The sequence below is a fragment of the Desmodus rotundus genome, unplaced genomic scaffold (assembly GCF_022682495.2).
Source record: "Desmodus rotundus isolate HL8 unplaced genomic scaffold, HLdesRot8A.1 manual_scaffold_91, whole genome shotgun sequence".
Classification (NCBI taxonomy): domain Eukaryota; kingdom Metazoa; phylum Chordata; class Mammalia; order Chiroptera; family Phyllostomidae; genus Desmodus; species Desmodus rotundus.
Genome location: NW_026527702.1, coordinates 218,737 through 237,745, shown reverse-complemented (window position 1 = coordinate 237,745; position 19,009 = coordinate 218,737). Strand labels below are relative to the sequence as shown.

The 19,009-nt window shown below is 47.8% G+C and overlaps 1 protein-coding gene across 1 annotated transcript; it reads right to left on the bottom strand.

Annotated features, from left to right (window-relative positions):
* Positions 1-1,564: 1,564 nt before the first annotated feature.
* On the bottom strand, positions 1,565-18,083 carry LOC128780178 (epididymal sperm-binding protein 1-like). The gene is made up of 7 exons (XM_053917987.1): positions 18,014-18,083; positions 17,424-17,475; positions 14,118-14,193; positions 10,698-10,827; positions 6,851-6,997; positions 3,800-3,958; positions 1,565-1,722 (listed from the first exon to the last, which is right to left on the bottom strand). The coding sequence occupies exons 1-7, from the start codon at positions 18,081-18,083 to the stop codon at positions 1,565-1,567; spliced, it is 792 nt and encodes a 263-aa protein (XP_053773962.1).
* Between the last annotated feature and the right edge of the window lie 926 nt (positions 18,084-19,009).

The window sequence follows — 19,009 nt, the reverse complement described above, 5'->3', positions numbered from 1 at the left end:
GGGATCAATCATCCAAGCTCGAAAGAGGCCATTAAAGAGACGAGGCTGGTTCCAGCCTCCACGGGTCCGTCTTGCTCTGAAGACGTTTCTTGTCTCCTTGAAAAGAAAATCAAAAGCCAGCGATGAAGCAGTAGGTCTGCGTGATATCAATTGTATTGATTTTCGAGACTCCGTCAGAAGCACCTGAGTCTCAATAAGGGTTTAGACACCCCCCGCCTGTCACCTGACTCATGGGAGCCAGTCAGCCAATGAGCAGTGAGTGCCTCCACCTCCCCTCCGTTGACAAGGGTTTGGCGGGAGAGGGACCTGCAAGAGGAGAGTTCTGCTCTGGCGGGTGGAAGTTGGAGGATGGCCCTAAAAATGCTCTTAGTCCCAGACGCAGACTGGGGCCCACTGCGGGTGTTTTCGAATGTCCACCCTGTTCAGATCGCACCCGGAGTTCCAAACCCATCTCATTGCCTCTCCGCCACGCAGGGGAGAGCCTTTTCACAGCCAAGCCAAAACTGAAGAATGGCCACTGATTTTGGCGTCATCCATAAGCCACATGCTTTATGGGGAGAAGGGGAAATACTGCCAGAGTTTTCCACCCTGGAAGGAAGGGCCGGGGGAGTTTTGTGCACACATCTGATGAAAGGGCTTCTCTCTATGTGTAAATGCCAGAATTTCAGCCCTGGCTGCTGTGGCTCAGTGGCTTGAATGCTGGCCTATGAATCAAAGGGTTGCTGGTTCAACTCCCAGTCAGGGCACATGCCTGGGTTGTGGGCCAGGTCCCCAGTAGGGGGTGCGCAAGAGGCAACCACACACTGATGTTTCTCTCCCTCTCTCCCTCCCTTCCCCTCCCTCTAAAAATAAATAAATAAAATCTTTACAAAGTAAGTAAAATAAATGTCAGAATTACAGAGTGATTAGGTCAGCTGATTCCTGCAGGAAGTCTGGAGAGAATTTCCATGGGCTTCAGAATGCTGAAGCCAGAAGGAAAGGCGAGAAAGAAGGAAGGACAGAGTTGGTCCTGTGGAGATAGCTAACTTAATGTGCTGAAGTTGGGTGGGGCCCCAATGACAATGAGGACAAGGGAACCCCACCTTTTCCTCTGTGAGCTGCTCAGTCATGGGCATAATGGGCCAACCGCATGGTGCCGTGGCCTCTGGGGACCAGAGAAGTTCCCATTATCACCCTTCAAAGTGGTCTTCCCATCTCACACTCCAAGCTCAAAGCTCTCAGACTTAAAACTTGGAAGGACACCCTTCTGGGTCTGAAAAGATTTTCCGAGCTCCTACCCCTGCTCTCCCAATTTCTTCCAGACTTCCAATCTGGGAAGTTGTCCCAATCTCCTCCTCCACCGCCCCCCCTCCCCCACACAACACCCTCTATCTCTGAGAAACAGAGTTCACCTTGCTGGGAACAGCAGCCCTGCTGGAAGGAACAGACCCGGCCTTCGCCCCAGCAACGCCCCAGCTGTGCTCCCTCGCCTCCCTTTCCCATCAGCCACGCCCTCCCAGCCGGTGCCTGCTCCAGCCCTGGCGTGCAGGAGGCACCCAGGCAGAACACCTGTCTTACCTCTGCATCAGCAGTACACCCAGGTGCCGTCCTCCTCATAGTTGTAAGAGGTTGCACACCAGGAAAGGTTCTCCTTGGATCCTTTGCTAGTGCAGTTAAAATAATTCTTGTTTTTATAGTTGAATGGGAAGTGGCAGGGAGAGCCGGAAACCAAGGAGGAAATTCCTTGGAAGAAGCAGAGGAGAGAGGGTGGTTATCCCAGGCCTTTGTGCTAGGGCAAAGCTTTGGGAACGTGGTCGGGTGTCCTGGCACCGCCCCAGTACTCCCGTTGGAGGTGGGGAATGCTGACCTGAACCTAAATGTCAGAGGAATTCTCTTCCTTCCAAAAGTTATTTGGGTTCCGAACTTGGGGAAGGGTGGGGGATGGTATTGGGGACCAAGGGCAGAGTGAAAAACGCAAGGGGTTCTGGGGGTGTTGGGGGGAAGAACTGGGGAGCAGCAGAGTGGAGGCACTCAGAGGATAAATTCAGGTGGGTCCTCTTTATTCACAGATCTCCAATTGTGGATTTGCCTCCCCGCTAAAGTTTACTTGGGCCCCCCAAATCGATCCTCATGGTAGGTCGTTTGTGGACAGCAGAGCGGCGGGCAATTTGAGCCCCCCACACCCACGCTCCTCCCTGAAGCCCGGAGGCAGCCCTCTGCCCTCTGGTCTCCCCCTCGAATTGTGAACAGGTTCCTCCTGGTTGTGGCCCACGTGGTCCTTCCCTTTTTGCATTTTTGTGCTTTTGGTAGGGGGGAAGGGGGGGCAGATTTCACTGTTTTAAATGGCCCCAAGTCGGAGTGCTGGCCAGCGTTCCCGGGTGCAAGGGATGGTGCTGTGCCTCCCAGAGAAAATGCACATGTTAATAATGGGTGAGCTTCCTTTAGGCACAAATTATAGGCTGGTAAGAAAAATGTTTCTTGAAAAGGGCTGCCCTGGCCGGGTCGATTTGCAGGCTGGAGCACCGTCTTGTACACCAACAAGGTCGTGGGCTTGATCCCCGCTCGGGCACAGAGAGGAGGCACCAATTGATGTCTCTCTGTCTCTGTCTGTCTGTCTGTCTCTTTCTCACTTTCTCTCTAAAATCAGTACACATACCACATATCCTCGGGTGGGGATTTTTTTTTTTTTTAATTAAGAACTTGAAATAGGGCCAAAAGTTTGGCACATGACCTTTTCATGTCACTCTAGACCCTTGTCTGCTGACAAGGTCAAGCCCTGTGAGTCACCCGATTCTCTGGCGCAGCGTCAACAAGCTTTGTGGAAAGGGCCGGGCGGCCGGCATTTTCAGCTTTGCCCATCACGCAGTGTCTGCCTCGATTTTTCACTCGCCATCAACCGCCCCGAAGTAAATGGGCGTGGCTGTGTTCTAATAAAATCCTCTATCGATGGACCTTGAACTTCAAATTTCATGACACTCTCACCCGTCACGAAACAGGATTCCTCTTGTTTTATCCAACCATATTAAAAAATGGAAAAACTATTCTCAGATTTTGGACTGAACAAAAACGAGCGTTGGTCAGGATCTGGCCCATCGGCGGGTGGAGTTTGCAGACGCCTGCTCTAGGAAGCAGGACTTTGTCTGACCCCCTGTCTGCTGTGATTGGTGATTGGAGGCCCCAACGCTGTAACTTGTAGAAGATTAATACCCTGTGCATGATTTTTGTTCAATAGTGATGCCGATAATTCCTGTCTGGTGGACGAGACAGCCCCAAAGGTTTGGTAGCCCTTTAGATATTAATGGACGTTGTATCTAACATAGCAACCTTGCTTCTGCTCAGCGTTCTTTTCTTCACTGGCTAGAAGTGTATCTCCTAACATCCTAAGAGCTGGCTTTCTTACTCTTCTAGTTTTCTTAGGAATAGATTTTTTCAAATTTTATTTATTTATTTTTAGATAGAGAGAGAGGAAGGGAGGGGAAAGAGAGGGAGAGAAATATTAATGTTTGGTTGCCTCTTGGGCACCCCCTACTGGGGACCTGGCCTGCAACCCAGACACGTGCCCTGATTGGGAATGGAGCCGCAGACCCTTTGGTTCACAAGCCGGTGCTCAATCCACTGAGCCACACCAGCCAGGGCTAGAAAAAAATTTTTTTTAAACCTTAGAAATAGTATCGTTTATGCTACCTGTTCATCAAACCACGGAGGGCAGGACTCTGCCTTATTCCACACAGTGTCCCCAGAGCCCCACACAGTGGGCGTTTGATGAGTGAATTAACGAAGGGGTCTGCCCACACCCGCTCAGTCCCCGCCCCCCGATTACGGGTGTCGGCGCAGAGACTCCACTTCCCGTCCTTGTCCGTGTTCTCCGTGGTTGGGCACCAGAGCTTGTTGTTTTCGTCCTCGAGGCACTCAGAGATCACGCTATTTCTGTAGGTGGAGGGGAAGATGCACGGCTTGCTGACGGAGTTCCCCCCCCCCACTCTGAAAATGACCGCGCAAAGGTGAGCGGGCACGAAGAGGTGGTGCCCAGGGTTCCCGTTCATCACGCACCAGCGATGGGCCACGCTTTGTCCCGCGAGAGGAAGTGTAACACTGAACACTCGCGAACACCCTCCTGTGATGTTATTATCCCCGCTTTACAGGTGAGCGAGAACCCCAGCTATTGACGCGCACTCAGTTTACTAAGTAACAAGGCTAAAGCCTGTTCCCCTGGGCTTCCTCAACACCGCTCTACTCTTCTAGGGAATTCTTGCCCGCGAAGAGAAAAGCTGCAAATAACTTTATGGTTCATCTTAGAAACTTTCAAAAAAAAAAAAAGCCATTTACATAAACATCGGACCTTTCAACTTTTCAATAAATTGCATCAAAAGGCGACTTACTCTTCAAGTGTAATTGAAAAATATATTTTAAAAAATGGCCCTGGCTGATGTGGCTCAGTGGATTGAGTGCCGGCCTGCGAATCAAAGGGTCGCTGGTTCGATTCCTAGTCAGGGCACATGCCTGGGTTGCAGGCCAGGTCCCCCGTCCAGGGCATGCAAGAGGCAACCACACATTGATGTTTCTCTCCCTCTCTGTCTCCCTCCCTTCCACTCTCTAAAATAAATAAATGAAATCTTTTAAAAAAAAGTTTTAGCCCTGACCAGGTGGCTCAGTTGGTTGGAGCATTGCCCCGTGCCCCAAGGGGTTGCAGGTTTGATCCCCAGTCAGGGTATATACAGAAGGCAAATAATTGATGTTTCTCTCTCAGATCAATGTTTCTCTCTCTCTCTCTCTCTCTCTCTCTCTCTCTCTCTCTCTCTCTCTGTCTCTCTCTCCATTCCTCCCTCTATAAAATCAATAGAAACATGTTCTTGGGTGAGGATTAAAATTTTTTTTTAAAGACTATTTATTCTTCAAGACACTTTGAATCCTTCTCAGAAACTTCACCATGTCAAGACCACCGACTCTAAACTATTGTATTATTACCCACACCCAATTTTCATCACATCCCCACATCGAAAGACCCCCAAACCTCATTGACATCCCGACCTCTCTTTCAGGTGCTATTAAGACCCCGTGAATTGTCACCCTCCCTAACTCTGGTGTGTGATAAACCCCACATTGCCTAGTTAGCAGGCTGCTTCAGTGGGGTTCCAGGAAAAGCCTGAATTAGACTAAGGGGACTGGGGTTTAAAGGCAGAACCGCCTAGTGATTAAGAGCAAGATTTCTGGCCCTGGCTGGTATAGCTCAGTGGATTGAGCGTGGGCCTGCGAAAGCAAAGGCTTGCAGGTTTGGTTCCCAGTCAGGGCACACGCCTGGGTTTCGGGCCAGGTCCCCTGTGGGGGGCGTGCAGGAGGCAACCACACATAGATGTTTCTCTCCCTCTCTTTCTCCCTCCCGTCCACTCTGTCTAAAAATAAATAAATAAAATCTTTTAAAATATATTATCATAAGTTGACTCTACCTTTAATATCTAAACTTCTGTTTATCCTTCATGTGATCCAAGCTCCTCAGACCCAAATTAGATGGGGGGAGACATTAGGATTTGCCTAAAGCACCAGACAGATGCTCAAGAATAGGTCCTGGAAGGGAAGGTACATTTTAGCTCTGGCTTCTTCCTCAGCCTTGGGAAAGCCATTTCTTCTCTTAGTCAGCTTGTTCCCTGCAAAATCAGGACACTAAGGCTGACTTCAAAGGTTTTTGTAACGATTAGAGTTCATTTTCATAAAAGGCCTGTCGCGGTGTTTCGAACATACCACATGACGAAGAAGTAGGAGTGTTCCACCTTGCCTATCCACCTGCCTACTAGGGACCTGGCCCGCAACGCAGGCCTGTGCCCTGACTGAGAATCAAACTGACGACCCTTTGATTTGCAGGCCAGTGCTCAATCCAATGAGCCACACCAGCCAGGGCAAGTTGACTTGCAATAAGATTTGAGGTGGATTTAGAACTGTACACAGTGTTATGATATTATCATAAAATTGATATCTTAATCCATTTGGTTGGTTTAGGATTTCAAAATACCTAAAATGATGAGCGTGTGGATAGAATTTAGAGTTAAGAATGGAAATGGACTTGGATGAAAATTGAGTTCAGAGGTAAGACAGAGTTATGGTGAGATTTAAGGATAAGGCTGGTTTAGCGTCAAGGACACGAGTGGTGGGTGACTAGGGCTAGGATAAAATTAGGTTGTGTTGTGTGCTAAGGGAAGAACACAACTGGCATTTTACACAGGAATAAGTGTGCTCGTGAGTTGAGTACCTCGCATGCATTTTCGCTTCTATGGAGGGAACGTGGTGAGCAAACGTGGGCCTTGGATCCTTAGGGACTTGAATTCAAATTCTAACTCTGACTTCACCTAGGAGTGTGACCTTGGGCAGGACTTAATTTTACTGGGGCTGTGTATTGACTTAGGGGGAAAACAGCATCTCATAACAGAGCTTCCCTGGAAAGATGCAGTGGGATCGTGTGTAAAGAGCTCCCGGACCACAGTCTAATACGGAGGGGGTGCTAGAACGAATGGAGGTCATTATTAAGTGAAGAGGAGGCGTAGAATGGAGATGAGATGTTAAACTGCGCTGAAATGCAGGTAAGGTTTGGCACTGTCCGAGGACTAGATTGTCAATCTAGAAACAGAAATACTTGAAAACCAATATCAGGACTACCGCCCATGGGTTTGGTTGTCGGGGCAGCTGGCTTGTTGGGACTCGGGAGAACGTGGCCTCAGGACATTCCTGTGCCCTGTGGCTGTCACTGCCTGCTCTCTGAGAAGACCCCTGGTCCTTGGAAGTATCTCTCCTAGTGCTTTGCTCCCCACCTTGCCACCACGCCCCTATGAGGTTCACCGCTTGCCACCCACCTGTCCACCACGTGCCCCATCCTGGCCCTTACCGTTGACTTCACAGTATTTCCACTGATGCTTCTCATCAAAGCTGGAGGTGACTGAGCACCACAGCTTCCCAAAGAAGCTGCCCTCCGTGATGCAGCTGTGATAGGACTTTCCTCGGTAGATGAAGGGGAAGACGCATCGTGGGTAATCTGTATGGGAAGCAGCCCACAAGTGCTTTCACTGTCTGGTCGTTCACAGGACAGTCAATCAATCACCAATCAATCCATCAATCAACAAACACCAAAGCACAGGACCACACATCAGGTTTTATACATGCGTTTGATCCATTCGTTTCATCACGCATTTGGTAAAGAAAGCCTACTCCATGTGCTTTCAAAGCTTCTCCAATCAGCCCTGGCCACTGTGGCTCAGTTGGCTAGTGTGTTGTCTCGAAACCGAAGGGTTGAGGGTTTGATCCCTGCCTGGGTGACCAGGAGGCAACTAATCGATGCTTCTCTCTGTCATCGATGTTTTTCTTTCTCTCTCTCTCTTTCTTCCCTCCCCCTTCCTCTCTCTCCAGAGGTGGTGAAAAGGTGTCTTGGGGTGAGGACTGGAAAAAAAAGAAACCCCAAAACCTTCCCCAATAGAGTTCCCAATCTCAACCCATGGCGTCCCCTTTGAACAAACCTAGTGTCTTATAAAACTAATCTGTCACAATCACCAAAAGATCAGTGGGAATAAAGTCGAGACCAGAGCTTTTTAGTGGTTTATGATCAACAGATGAAGTCAAGATGTTGATATAAGAAAAAATCTGAGACTGCAGAACAACGTCAAATGTCAGTGAAGTCAGATATAGGAAGTTACCACGTGGGCGCTGGTGCCTTACTGCAGCTTCCATGAAACAGACTGAACTTCCCGCCACAGAGGCACTCCAACAAAGGGAGTTTCTGACATGACGTTTATCGTGGGTGGATTTGCTCCCGCACAGTGAGGGTTTCTGGCTCATCTGGGAATGACGGAGGGGCTGTCATAGGTGCAGGGGTGAGGGAAGGAACAGGTGACATTTGAGAAGAGACCCGGCCATGCAAAAATCTGGGGGAGTGACTTGCAGGTGGAGGGAATAACAGTGCAAGGAGTTCACAGATGGGAAGGAGTTCAGAATGTTCCAGAAGCATGACAACAGCTGCAGCTGGAGCTCAGCAGATAAGGATTTGAGGGGTAGGAGATGAGGATGGAGAAGGACAAGGTCATGCAAAGCAAACCAAGGTGGGAGGGTTTCTTTCTGTCTTTTTCCCTAATTGAGTTGTATGTGTTTTTTATATAGTTGGAATAATAACCCCTTTTCAGATATGTGATTTGCAAATATTTTCTTCCATTCCATACGTTGTCTTTTCATTTTGGTGATGGTTTCCTTGGCTCTAGGGAAGCTTTCGAGTTTATGAAACCCCCCTTGTTTTTGTTGCCTTGGCTTTTGGTGTCAAATCCAAAACATCATTTCCAAGACCAGCGTCTAGGAGCTTACCGCCTATGTTTTCTTCTGGGAGTTTTATGATTTCAGGTCTTACATTCAAGTTTTTAATGATTTTGAATTCGTTTGTGTGTATGGTGTAAGATATGGGGTCGAGTTTCTTACTTTCCTTTTCTTTTCTTCTTTTTTTTAATTTTTATTTTTACGTGCAGCTGTCCCATTTTCCCAACACCAATTATTGAGGAGCCTATCCTTTCCCCATTTTATCTTCTTGGCTCCTTTGTCATAAATTAATTGACCATATGTGCATAAATTTATTTCTGGGCTCTCTATCCTGGCCCATTGATCTATGTGTCTGTTTTTATGCCAGTACAATCCTGTTTTGATTCCTGTAGCTTTGTAACATAGTTTGAAATCAGGAAGTGTGAAGCCTCCAGCTTTTTTTTTTTTCCTCAAGATCGCTTTGGCTATTGGGGGTAAGGACATTCTCCTAAGTGTGATGGAGGCATGGAGGGGCGTGAGCATTCTAAAAAAGGTGTCTTTGGCTGATGGGGCTAGATTAGAGGAAGGTGAGTGGAATTTGGAGCAATCAGTTAGCAAATAATTTTTCAAGCAAAGAGCTGATGGTGGTTTGGAGAAGGGTGGAAACTGGAGAGATGGGAAGAAGCTGGTGTCGGCATCTGTTTTGAAGGCAGAGCTAACAGGCTAGGAAACTGGAGAGATGGGAAGAAGCTGGTGTCGGCATCTGTTTTGAAGGCAGAGCTAACAGGCTAGTTGGCGGATTAGACGTGGGGTTGGAGGAAAAGAAGAATCAGGGATGATGCCCGCGTCTCTGGTCTGTGCAGTGGGAGCATCTCGTCCTCACTGAGGAAGCCTGCCAATGGGCAAGACAGCGCCGCGCAGCACTCACGAGGCAGTGCTTGGGAATGCCCGGGGACCACCGCTTCCCCGCCTTTGGGGCGCACAGCTGAGATGTGAAAGCTGTTAAGAGGTGGTGAGAAAGCTGTCCGTTACAGTCCAAAGAGCCTTGCTGGCTCAGAAACCAGAGCTGAGAAAGAAGATGCAAAGGCCAGCCTTTATCCACACAGGAGCCCCGGGTGGCTGGGCTGAGGGGGACTTAATCAAAGGCAGGTGGTTGGCTTCCTTAATTTGCTCGCCATGGTGTTATAGTGGAAATAAGTCTCTCTAGTCCCTGGGTGCGTCTACATGTCCACTTTGGGCAGAGTTTTGCCCCCTTTCATGTGTCTTAAGAATGTTTGGGGACCTTCGTTCGCCCCAGAATTAAAAGCAAATGCCTATTTCTAGTTTTGTAATTCAGTTGCAACCAGGGGATCCAGATTTGCATGGTTGGAACTGGAGTGGAAGTCTTCGAGTCTGGAGCGGTGGTGTTGCTTCCGGGTTAGGATTTGGTTTTTCCACGTATGAGGGCTTTTCTAATGTAGTCGTTTTTAGCTCTTGTGATCAAAGAGATTCTGCTTGGAGGCTCAAGTCTCTGGCTTTTAATGTCTTTTAATGTCTTTCAGGTTAGTTATAGTCATGCACGCTTATTCCTTTAGGATCAATTGCTTTCATTTTATTTGTCTTATATTACAGTTGAGTAATTATGTGATTTTATTCTGAAACGATGAGTATAGATAGGTAATGTTATTTATAAAATCCATGTCAAGCTGGTAAAAGGGGTGTTATATTTATTATAAAACAGGGGTATGTGATCCAAAAGTCAAGGACAGTGATACCAGAGGAAGTAAATCATAAATATTCAAAAGCTGGGCCCTAGGAGAACAATTGAAATGTCCAACAATAGGATATCGGTTAAAACAAACTAAATATCTTTTGTCCTGTGCACGAAAAAGAGAACTCACGTAACCGTCGGACATGTCTTGGTCTCCGAGAAAAAGTGAACTGAACCTCTCCTTTCCCTTTTCTTGGGCAGTTTGTTTCATCTTTTCCGTATTAATTTAGAAAATTAAGAAAGAGACAGAGAATACTATGGTTCTCTCTGGTGACTGGGTTTATTATCCCTCCATTTAGAAAGCACGGTTTTTTAGAAATCCTCACCCAAGGACATTTTTCTCATTGCTTTTACAGAGAGGGGAAAGGAGCGAGAGAAAGAGAAACATCAGATGTGAGAGAGAAACATCGATTGGTTGGCTCCCATACGCGCCCCGACTGGGGATCGAACCCTCAACTGTCTGATGTAGGAGACGACATTCCAACTAACTGAGCCACACCGGTGGGGGACAGTGTTTTATACACTGTCTTGTGAACATTAGTACCCATTGCTAACATTCAGTGTTTGGCTTCCCAGAGCATTTCCTAGGCACGCATGCGTTATTTTAATTTCTCCACGAAAACGTGACCCCGTTACGCGCATTCACACAGTCTCCTTCGAAATCCCTCATTTCCAGAAACCTGCCAGCGGGACAGCGGGCTCCACTCACCTTCCACCAAGCACGACTTCCACTGCCCGTCGTACACGGCTCTGGTTGCACACCACGGCGAGAAGCTCCTGCTTCTGGTGCAAGAGAAGTAGACAGACCCCTTGTAGGTGAAGGGAAAGACGCACATGGCCTAGTCATCTGAAGAAGAGAAGGACAAAACAGGAGGGCGCCCGTCACCATGCGGGAGCCAAGGCTGAGTCTGGGCTTGGCTCTTGCAGTCGTCCGAAGGCTGCCCCTGCGGTCCTGGCAGCCAGCTTCCTACAGATGGATGAGGGCGTGCCCGGTTCCCGTTCGCAGCCAGAGTATCAGGGAAGCGCTTCATAAACAGCGAAGGCAGCCGAGCTAGGCTGTTTCTCAGAGTGGGCCCCACCGATGCCGCATGGCATACATTTGGTGGGTCACAAGGTCACACGTTAAATCATTTTGAAACACAGACTGAAAAGCAATTTCCTTTTCCAGTCCTTCTGATTCTACAAAAGAGAAAGCTCCCATGTAATGCTGGTCTTTCTACATCACACCTTGGATACTTATTAATCTCCCCTTTTAACAAAAAGGAGGGCAGGGCTTGGACAAAAGTATCTAGTAGAGTTTGGTCACAGGATTTTGGGTTTTTTAAAAGGTTTTACTTACTTATTTTTAGAGAGAGGTGAAGGGAGGGAGAATGAGGGAAACACCAATGTGTGGTTGCCTTGAACACCCCCCCTACTGGGGACCCAGCCCCCAACCCAGGCATGTGCCCTGACTGGGAATTGAACTGGCAACCCTTTGCTTTTCAAGCCTGTGCTTAATCCACTGAGCTACACCAGCCAGGGCTGTAGTATTTGTTTTTATTTGCACTTCCTATTTATGGCAAGCACTAGTGAATTACAGGGCTGAGGTTAAAAACTCTTCTTTTAGAATAAATGTATTAAAGTGAAGAAAATGAGCTCATTTACAGGGGCGGGCACTAACATTATCGGGGGGATCATTTTGCAAATTGCAGAGCTGTCTCATCACCATGCTGTACACCTGGAACTAATATAAAATAATGTTGAATATCAACTGGAATTGAAAAATAAAACACTAAATTTAAAAAAGAGAGTGAGCGCCTTTAACACAAGTGTTGAGTAAGTAAGGGTGCTGGCGGTGTGCAGAGGTGGCAAATATTTGGGGAGCACAACCTTTGACCTTTCTATGTTTCTGTAGGAAGATGGGAACTTTGTCTTTTACACAATGTATCCTCAGAACCTAAAACAGTCACTTGCTCACAGTAGGTGCTTACAAAGTAACTGACGGAATAAAATAAGTTTGGGAAACACCGTGGGAAATAAGCAGGTTTCTTTCCTGAAGGGCTCATGGGAAGGGTCAATATGCAAATGGGTAGTGGGTTTGCAAGGGAGGCACAGAGTATACTGGGTTGTCTTTTATTTATTTATTTATTTATTTTTTAAGGTCTTATTTATTTACTTTTTAGAGAGGCAGGGGGAGGGAGAAAGAAAGGGAGAGAAACATCAGTGTGCAAGAGATACATCCATCAGTTGCTTCTCGCACGCCCCCTACTGGGGATCTGGCCCACAACCCAGGCATGTGCCCTGACCAGGAATCCAACAGGCCATCTTTTGGTTCACAGACCGGCACTCAATTCACTGAGCCACACCAGCCAGGGCTTGCTCCTTCTCTCTCTCTCCCACCCCCTCTCTCTCCCGCCCCCTTCTACTCTCTCTCTTTCTTTCCCTCCCTCCCTCCCTTTTCCCTTCCTTCCTTCCTTCCTTCCTTCCTTCCTTTCTCCTTCCCTCTCTTTCTTTTTCTACCCAATAGCACTAGAGACTAATGGTCCCTGAAACGCATCTTGAGAAGTGCTTGTCTAAAACTGGTTGTTGCCAGATGGGTGGGGGATAGGGTATCGGGGTGAAAAAGGCGAAGGGAGTCAGAAGTACAAGCTGGCATTACAAATAGTCACGGGGATGTAGAATTCGGCACAGGGACGTGGTCAGTAATACTGTAATAACTTATGTATGGGGCCAGGCGGGTACTTGAATTATCGGAGGGATCATAAATTCTCTAACTGTCTAACCACCATGCTGTACACCTGGAACTAATATAAAATAAAACTGAGTGTCAACTGTAATTAAAAAGTAAAATTTAAAAAAAAATGCTGTTCTAGCCCAAAGTCTTGATTTCATGGAGAAGGAAATGAAGACCCCCATGAGATAAAGAATCATTTAAAGTTAACGCCTATTTATTTACTTTTAGAGAAAGGGAAAGGGAGGGAGAAAGAGGGAGAGAAACATCGATTGGTTGCCTCTCACACTGGGGACCGAACCCACAACCCAAGCATGTGTCCTGACTGGAAATTGAACCCATGGCCTTTTGCCCTGTGGGAACGGCGCCCAACCAACTGCGCCACACTGGTCAAGACCATCGCCTTCTTTTTTTTTTTTTAACCAGAACTAGGATGAGAACTTGGACTTTTCGTCCACTGGTTCAGGATCACGGCTTCCCGCTGGCCTTTGTTTAGGCATCTCCCCCTTTCTCTCCCCATATAAGGACGAGTTACCATGAGTAAGACGCTGTGATAGGTTGCGTGTGTGGGTGTGCACACATCTGTCCATGTGTCTGTGTGTGCCCAGGTGTTTGCTCATGTTACAAAGATGGCGAGGCAACGCTTCCATGTGCTTATGAACCCAGCGTCCTTTTCTTTCTGGGCTCATAGCTCGGATCTACTCTTCAGCTTCTTCATGGTTCCGTGGGACCACGTGACTAAATTATAACTCATAGAATATGGGCAGAAATGGTAAGAAATAAACACTCCAAGCCGTGCTCCACGCTCCCATCTTCCTCTGTCTGCCAGCTGGCTCCGATGGAGAAGAAAGGGCGGTCATGCTCCTCCCCAGGGGCCACCAGACAAGGTTTGGGGACACTTTGGCCTGTGATAGCTGGGAGGGAGGGATGGCAGCTGGGCTGCTGGTATCTACTGAGACAGGGATGTTGCTAAACATCTTCCCAGGCATGGGACAGCCCTCCAGAACACAGTCACCAGCCCCAGATGCCAAGGCTGAAACATTCTAATAAAGAGGACGCTGCCGAGAATGCTGCGGCCCTCGGGGATGGTGGGGCCACAGTACAGAAGGATCCCGTGTCTCCGAATCACAAGAAAAGAGGCGTCCCACCACACACCCACACTGAGTGTTCACTGAGTCCAACCCGAACTCCATTTGGTCCAGCCACTGACTGCCGTGAGCTGCTTGTTACAACAGCTGGCCCCTCACTCATACAGGTGGGCAGGGCACAGCCTCTGTCTTCAGCCTAGGAGTCCCCTCTTGTCCTGGATCAGATTCTTACCCTGACAACCTGGCAAAGACCATGACGGGGATATGGGAGGTTTGGGGAGTGAGTGGGAGAGGCGGAGCTCCATCTTTGTGCCTCGCCAATGGGGGATACTCTAGGGTTCCTTAAGTAATGCTGCCCTTTCCGCCTCTGGGTCTCCTCTAGATCTCGGACCTGTTTGGTCTTGGCGCTACCAGGATTAAACCAGTTACGATTTGGAAAGTGCCCGGCAGAGCACCTGGAGCGTGGCTGCTCAACAAATGCAAACTATCCCTGTCATCGTCATCACCATTGTCATCGTCACCACCACCGATGATGTTCCTCAGCCATGGGCATCACTGAGTCTGCGGGATGCTGGGGGGGAGGGGAGGGCAGGCAGGCAGATGCCCCCTGTGCCGAGAATGAAGGTTATCCTTGGGACTTGTTCGTAAACATCAACATGTAATAGGCACTATTAGCCATCTGCAAAGTAATCCAGCAGATGGCCTCATCTTCTTAACTGGGTCAAAATCCTCCATAATCGGGGCCCTGCTGCCCTCTTGGTTCTCAATCCCTGGTTAACATTTCCTTGACCTTACTCCCCACTCTCCTGCCTTTGGGGTTTTGCTCCTGCCCTTTGCCCTGCCCCGAGTGAGTTTCCTCTCTTCCTAGCTTCCCTCCCTGCCCCCCACCCATTGAGGCTTGGTCCAGTCTGGTTTAACACCCTTCTTCACTCTTACAGTACTCAGAACCAATCTCCATAAGTGTACTCACCAATTCTTAAAAGACTATAGTTATCACCCTGGCCAGGTAGCTTACCTGGTTGGAGCATCATCCCATACACCCAGTAGGAGCACATACAATAGGCAATAGACTGATGTTTCTCTCTCACATCGATGTTTCTCTCTCTCCCCCTTCTACTCCCTCTAAAATCAATAAAAACATATCCTAGCATGAGGATTAAAAAAGAAAAAGAATATAATTACCTATTGGCATATCTGTCACTCCAAGTCACTGTGAGTTCTCTGAGTGTGAGGCTTGGGTTTTATTTATTGCTATGTTTCTGGACCCTAGTTATGTGCCAGGCCCTTAGGAATCACTCAACAGATACATATGGAATAAATGAGTTTAGGACTCCCGGCCAAGATGGACGCGTAGGTCCTTGTAGAACCAAAAGAAGGACAACAACAAATTTAAAAGCAAAAAACAACCAGAACTGCCAGAAAATCGAACTGTATGGAAGTCTGACAACCAAGGAGTTAAAGGAGAAACATTCATCCAGACCGGTAGGAGGGGCGGAGATGGGCAGCCAGGTGGAGAGGACACACAGCAAGGTGGCATCTGGCAGAGCAGGCCATCCCACATTCACAGGCAGATGAACCAGGAGGAACAACTGGGGAGTGAGACAGACCCACAACCCAGGGCTCCAGTGCAGGGAAATGAAGCCTCAAACCCCGGACTGAAAACCCCTAGGGGGTTGAGGCGGCAGGGGGAGAAACTCCCAGCCTCACAGGAGAGTTTTCTGAAGAGACCCACAGGGTCCTAGAATGTTCACAAACCCACCCACCCAGGAATCAGCACCAGAAGGGCCCAATTTGATTGAGGGTAGCAGGGGAAGTGACTGAAAACCGGCAGAGATGGAGCAATTACCACTGTTCCCTCTCGGACCCTCCCCCACATACAGTCACAATGCAGCAACCTGGGTTGCCCCGCCCTGGTGGACACCTAAGGCTCCACCCCTTATTATGTAACAGTCACCAAGACCAAAAAAATGGCCCAAATGAAATAGCACATCAAAGCTCCAGAAAAAATACAACTAAGTGATGAAGAGAGAGCCAACCTATCAGATGCACAGTTGAAAACACTGGTAATCAGGATGCTCACAGAATTGGTTGAGTGTGTTCACAAAATAGAGGGAAAAATGAAGGCTATGAAAAGTGAAAAAAGGAAAATGTACAGGGAACCAACAGTGAAGGGAAGGAAACCGGGACTCAAATCAATGGTTTGGACCAGAAGGAAGAAAGAAACATTCAACTAGAACAGAATGAAGAAACAAGAATTCAAAAAAATGAGGAGAAGCTTAGGAACCTCCAGGACATCTTTAAATGTTCCAACATCTAAATCATAGGAGTGCCAGAAGGGGAAGTAGAAGACCAAGAAATCGAAAACTTATTTGAACAAATAATGAAGGAGAACTTCCCCACTCTGGTGAAGGAAATAGACTTCCAGGAAGTCCAGGAAGCTCAGAGAGTCCCAAAGAAGTTGAACCCAAGGCGGAACACACCAAGGCACATCATAATTACATTACCCAAGATGAAAGAGGAGAGAATCTTAGAAGCAGCAAGAGAACAGTTACCTACAAAGGAGTTCCCATAAGACTGTCAGCTGATTTCTCCAAAGAGACCTTGCAGGCAAGAAGGGGCTGGAAAGAAGTATTCCAAGTCATGAAAGGCAAGGGCCTACATCCAAGATGACTCTATCCAGCAAAGCTTTCATTTAGAATGGAAGGCCACATAAAGTGCTTCCCAGATAAGATCAAGTTAAAGGAGTTTATCATCACCAAGCCCTTATTATATGAAATGTTAAAGGGACTTATCTAAGAAAAAGAAGATAAAAAATATGAACAGTAAAATGACAACAAACTCACAACTATTAACAACAGAACCTAAAAACAAAAACAAAAACAAATTAAGCAAACAACTAGAACAGGAACAGAATCACAGAAATGGAGATCACGTGGAGGGTTATCAGTGGGGGAGTGGGAGGGAGAGAGTGGGGAAAGGTACAGAGAATAAGTAACATAAATGGTAGGTAGAAAATAGATAGGGGGAGAGTAAAAATAGTATAGGCAATGGAGAAGCCAAAGTACTTATATGTATGACCCATGGACATGAACTAAAGGGGGGGAATGCAGGTGGGAGGGGGTGTGCAGGGTGGAGGGGAATAAAAGGGGGAAAGTAGGACAACTGTAATAGCATAATCAATAAAATATGTTTTAAAAAATAAATCAATGAGTTATAAATATGTGCAGAGGGAGCTCCGGCTGGTTTGGCTCGGTGGATTGAGTGCCGGCCTACTAAGCAAAGGGTGGCTGGTTTGATTCCCAGTCAGGACACATGCCTGGGTTGCGGGCCAGGTCTTCAGTAGGGGGTGTGCGAGAGGCAACCACACATTGATGTTTCTCTCCCTCTCTTTCTCCCTCCCTTCCCCTCTATGAAAGAAAAAGAAAGAAAGAAAGAAAGAAAGAAAGAAAGAAAGAAAGAAAGAAAGAAAGAAAGAGAGAGAGAGAGAGAGAGAGAGAGAGAAAAGGAAGGAAGGAAGAAAGAAAGAAAAAAATTTGACACAGGCTACAACAAAGGCGAACCTGGAGGACATCATTCTCAGTGGAGTAAGCTGGTCACGAAAGGCCAAATACTGCGTGACTCCATTTATATGAGGTACCTAGAGTAGTCGACTTCATAGAGGCAGAAAGTTAAGTGGCGGTGGTCGGGGTCTGGGGTGGGGAGGGGCAAATAGAGGTGGTTTAATGGGGCAGAGGTTTAGTGTTGCAAAATGAAATGAGTCCTGGGTGTTGGTTACCCCACAATGTCAATGCACCTAACACTAGTGAGCAGTACCCTGAAAAATGATTAAAGTGGTAAACTTTATGTTCTGTGTATTTTACCACAATTTTTTAAAAAAGAGTGTAAAGGGAGCCCAAGTTGGGGTCTGTGGGTTCAGTGCACTGAAATTGTGAGCCCCCCTTTTAATGAACATAGTACCGGCATTCCCCTTCCATGTGCTGAGCATCACGGGAGATGCGTGTGTCCATTACTCTATTCAGTCTTCCAACAGCCGCAAGAGGTCAATGCCATTGTTCCTCCTTCCAGGTGGATTGCATTCCTGGATGAAGGCGACCCAGACAAAAAGGGTCCAAACCCCAGGTCTGTCCCAGATTTCTACTAAGCCATCTTGGATCCAGGAGTCGTTACGTTGGCCCATTCACTCTTTCCAGTTTCCAAATCCACCCCATTATTTTCCGGTATACTCACTTCCCCTCATCTCGCAGAGGTAGAGGAGGAAGGTCATCCATCGCAACAGGTGAAAGGACCGTTGGTTCATCCCCGCTGGCCTCTTCTTTCTGTAGTGAAGGAAGACAAAAACTGTGCTCCCGTGGATCCCTTGGGACTCTTCCACTAAGCCCCAAGTTTGACGTCACACATGCCGTTTTTCTTTCTACTGCCAGAGAGGAACAAAGAATGACATTCTTGCCCTGGCTGATGTTGTTCAGGTGGTTGGGGATCGTCCCGCAAACTGAAGAGTCACGGGTTCGATTCCTGGTGAAGGCACATGCCTAGGTTGCAGGTTCAGTCCCTGGTTGGGGTGCGTACCGAGGGCAACCAGTCAATGTTTCTCTCTCACATTGATGTGTCTCTCCCTCTCTTTCTCCCTCCCCTCCCCTCTCTCTGAAAACAAATAAGTAAAATCTTAAAAAAAAAAAAAAAAAAGTGGAGCCTTTCCCCTGGCCAGGTAGCTCAGTGGGTTAGAGCCTTATCCTGATACACCAAGGTTGTGGGTTCAATCCCTGGTCAGGGCTCGGAAAGATTCAACCAATGCATGCATAAATAAGTGGAACAACAAATCAATGTTTCTCTCTCAAATCAATACATTTTTTTAAAAATTTTAAAAAGTGGAGCCTTTGAGAGGTGATTGGGTCACGAGGGTGGAGCCCTCCTGCATGGGATTCGTGCCCTTAGAAAAGACACCCCAGGGAGCCCCCTCGCGCATCCGCTATGTGAGGGTGCAGTGAGAGGACAGCCGTCCATGAGCACGGGACACCACCAGACACCGAAGCTGCCAGCGCCACGTTCGCGGACTTCCCAGCCTCCAGGACCACGAGAAAGAAACCCCTGTTGCTTATAAGCCACCTGGTCCACCGGAATTCTGCTACAGCAGCCTGAAACAACTAAGACAATGTGTTCCCCGCTCTCTCATCACCTCGGAAACAAAGCTGTGCTCTTCTTGTCCCCTCCCTGCGTCCTATCAGT

Bases quoted from the DNA above. Each gene is read 5' to 3' on its own strand.
- LOC128780178 (XM_053917987.1), bottom strand. From the start codon at position 18,083: ATGAACCAACGGTCCTTTCACCTGTTGCGATGGATGACCTTCCTCCTC. The intron at 17,476-18,013 runs GTGAGTATACCG...TCCCCACCCCAG, and splicing joins CCTCTGCGAGATGAGGGGAA to ACCCCGACCACCGCCACTTA. The intron at 10,828-14,117 runs GTATCCCCCATT...TCAGATGACTAG, and splicing joins ATTACTTAAGGAACCCTAGA to GCCATGTGCGTCTTTCCCTT.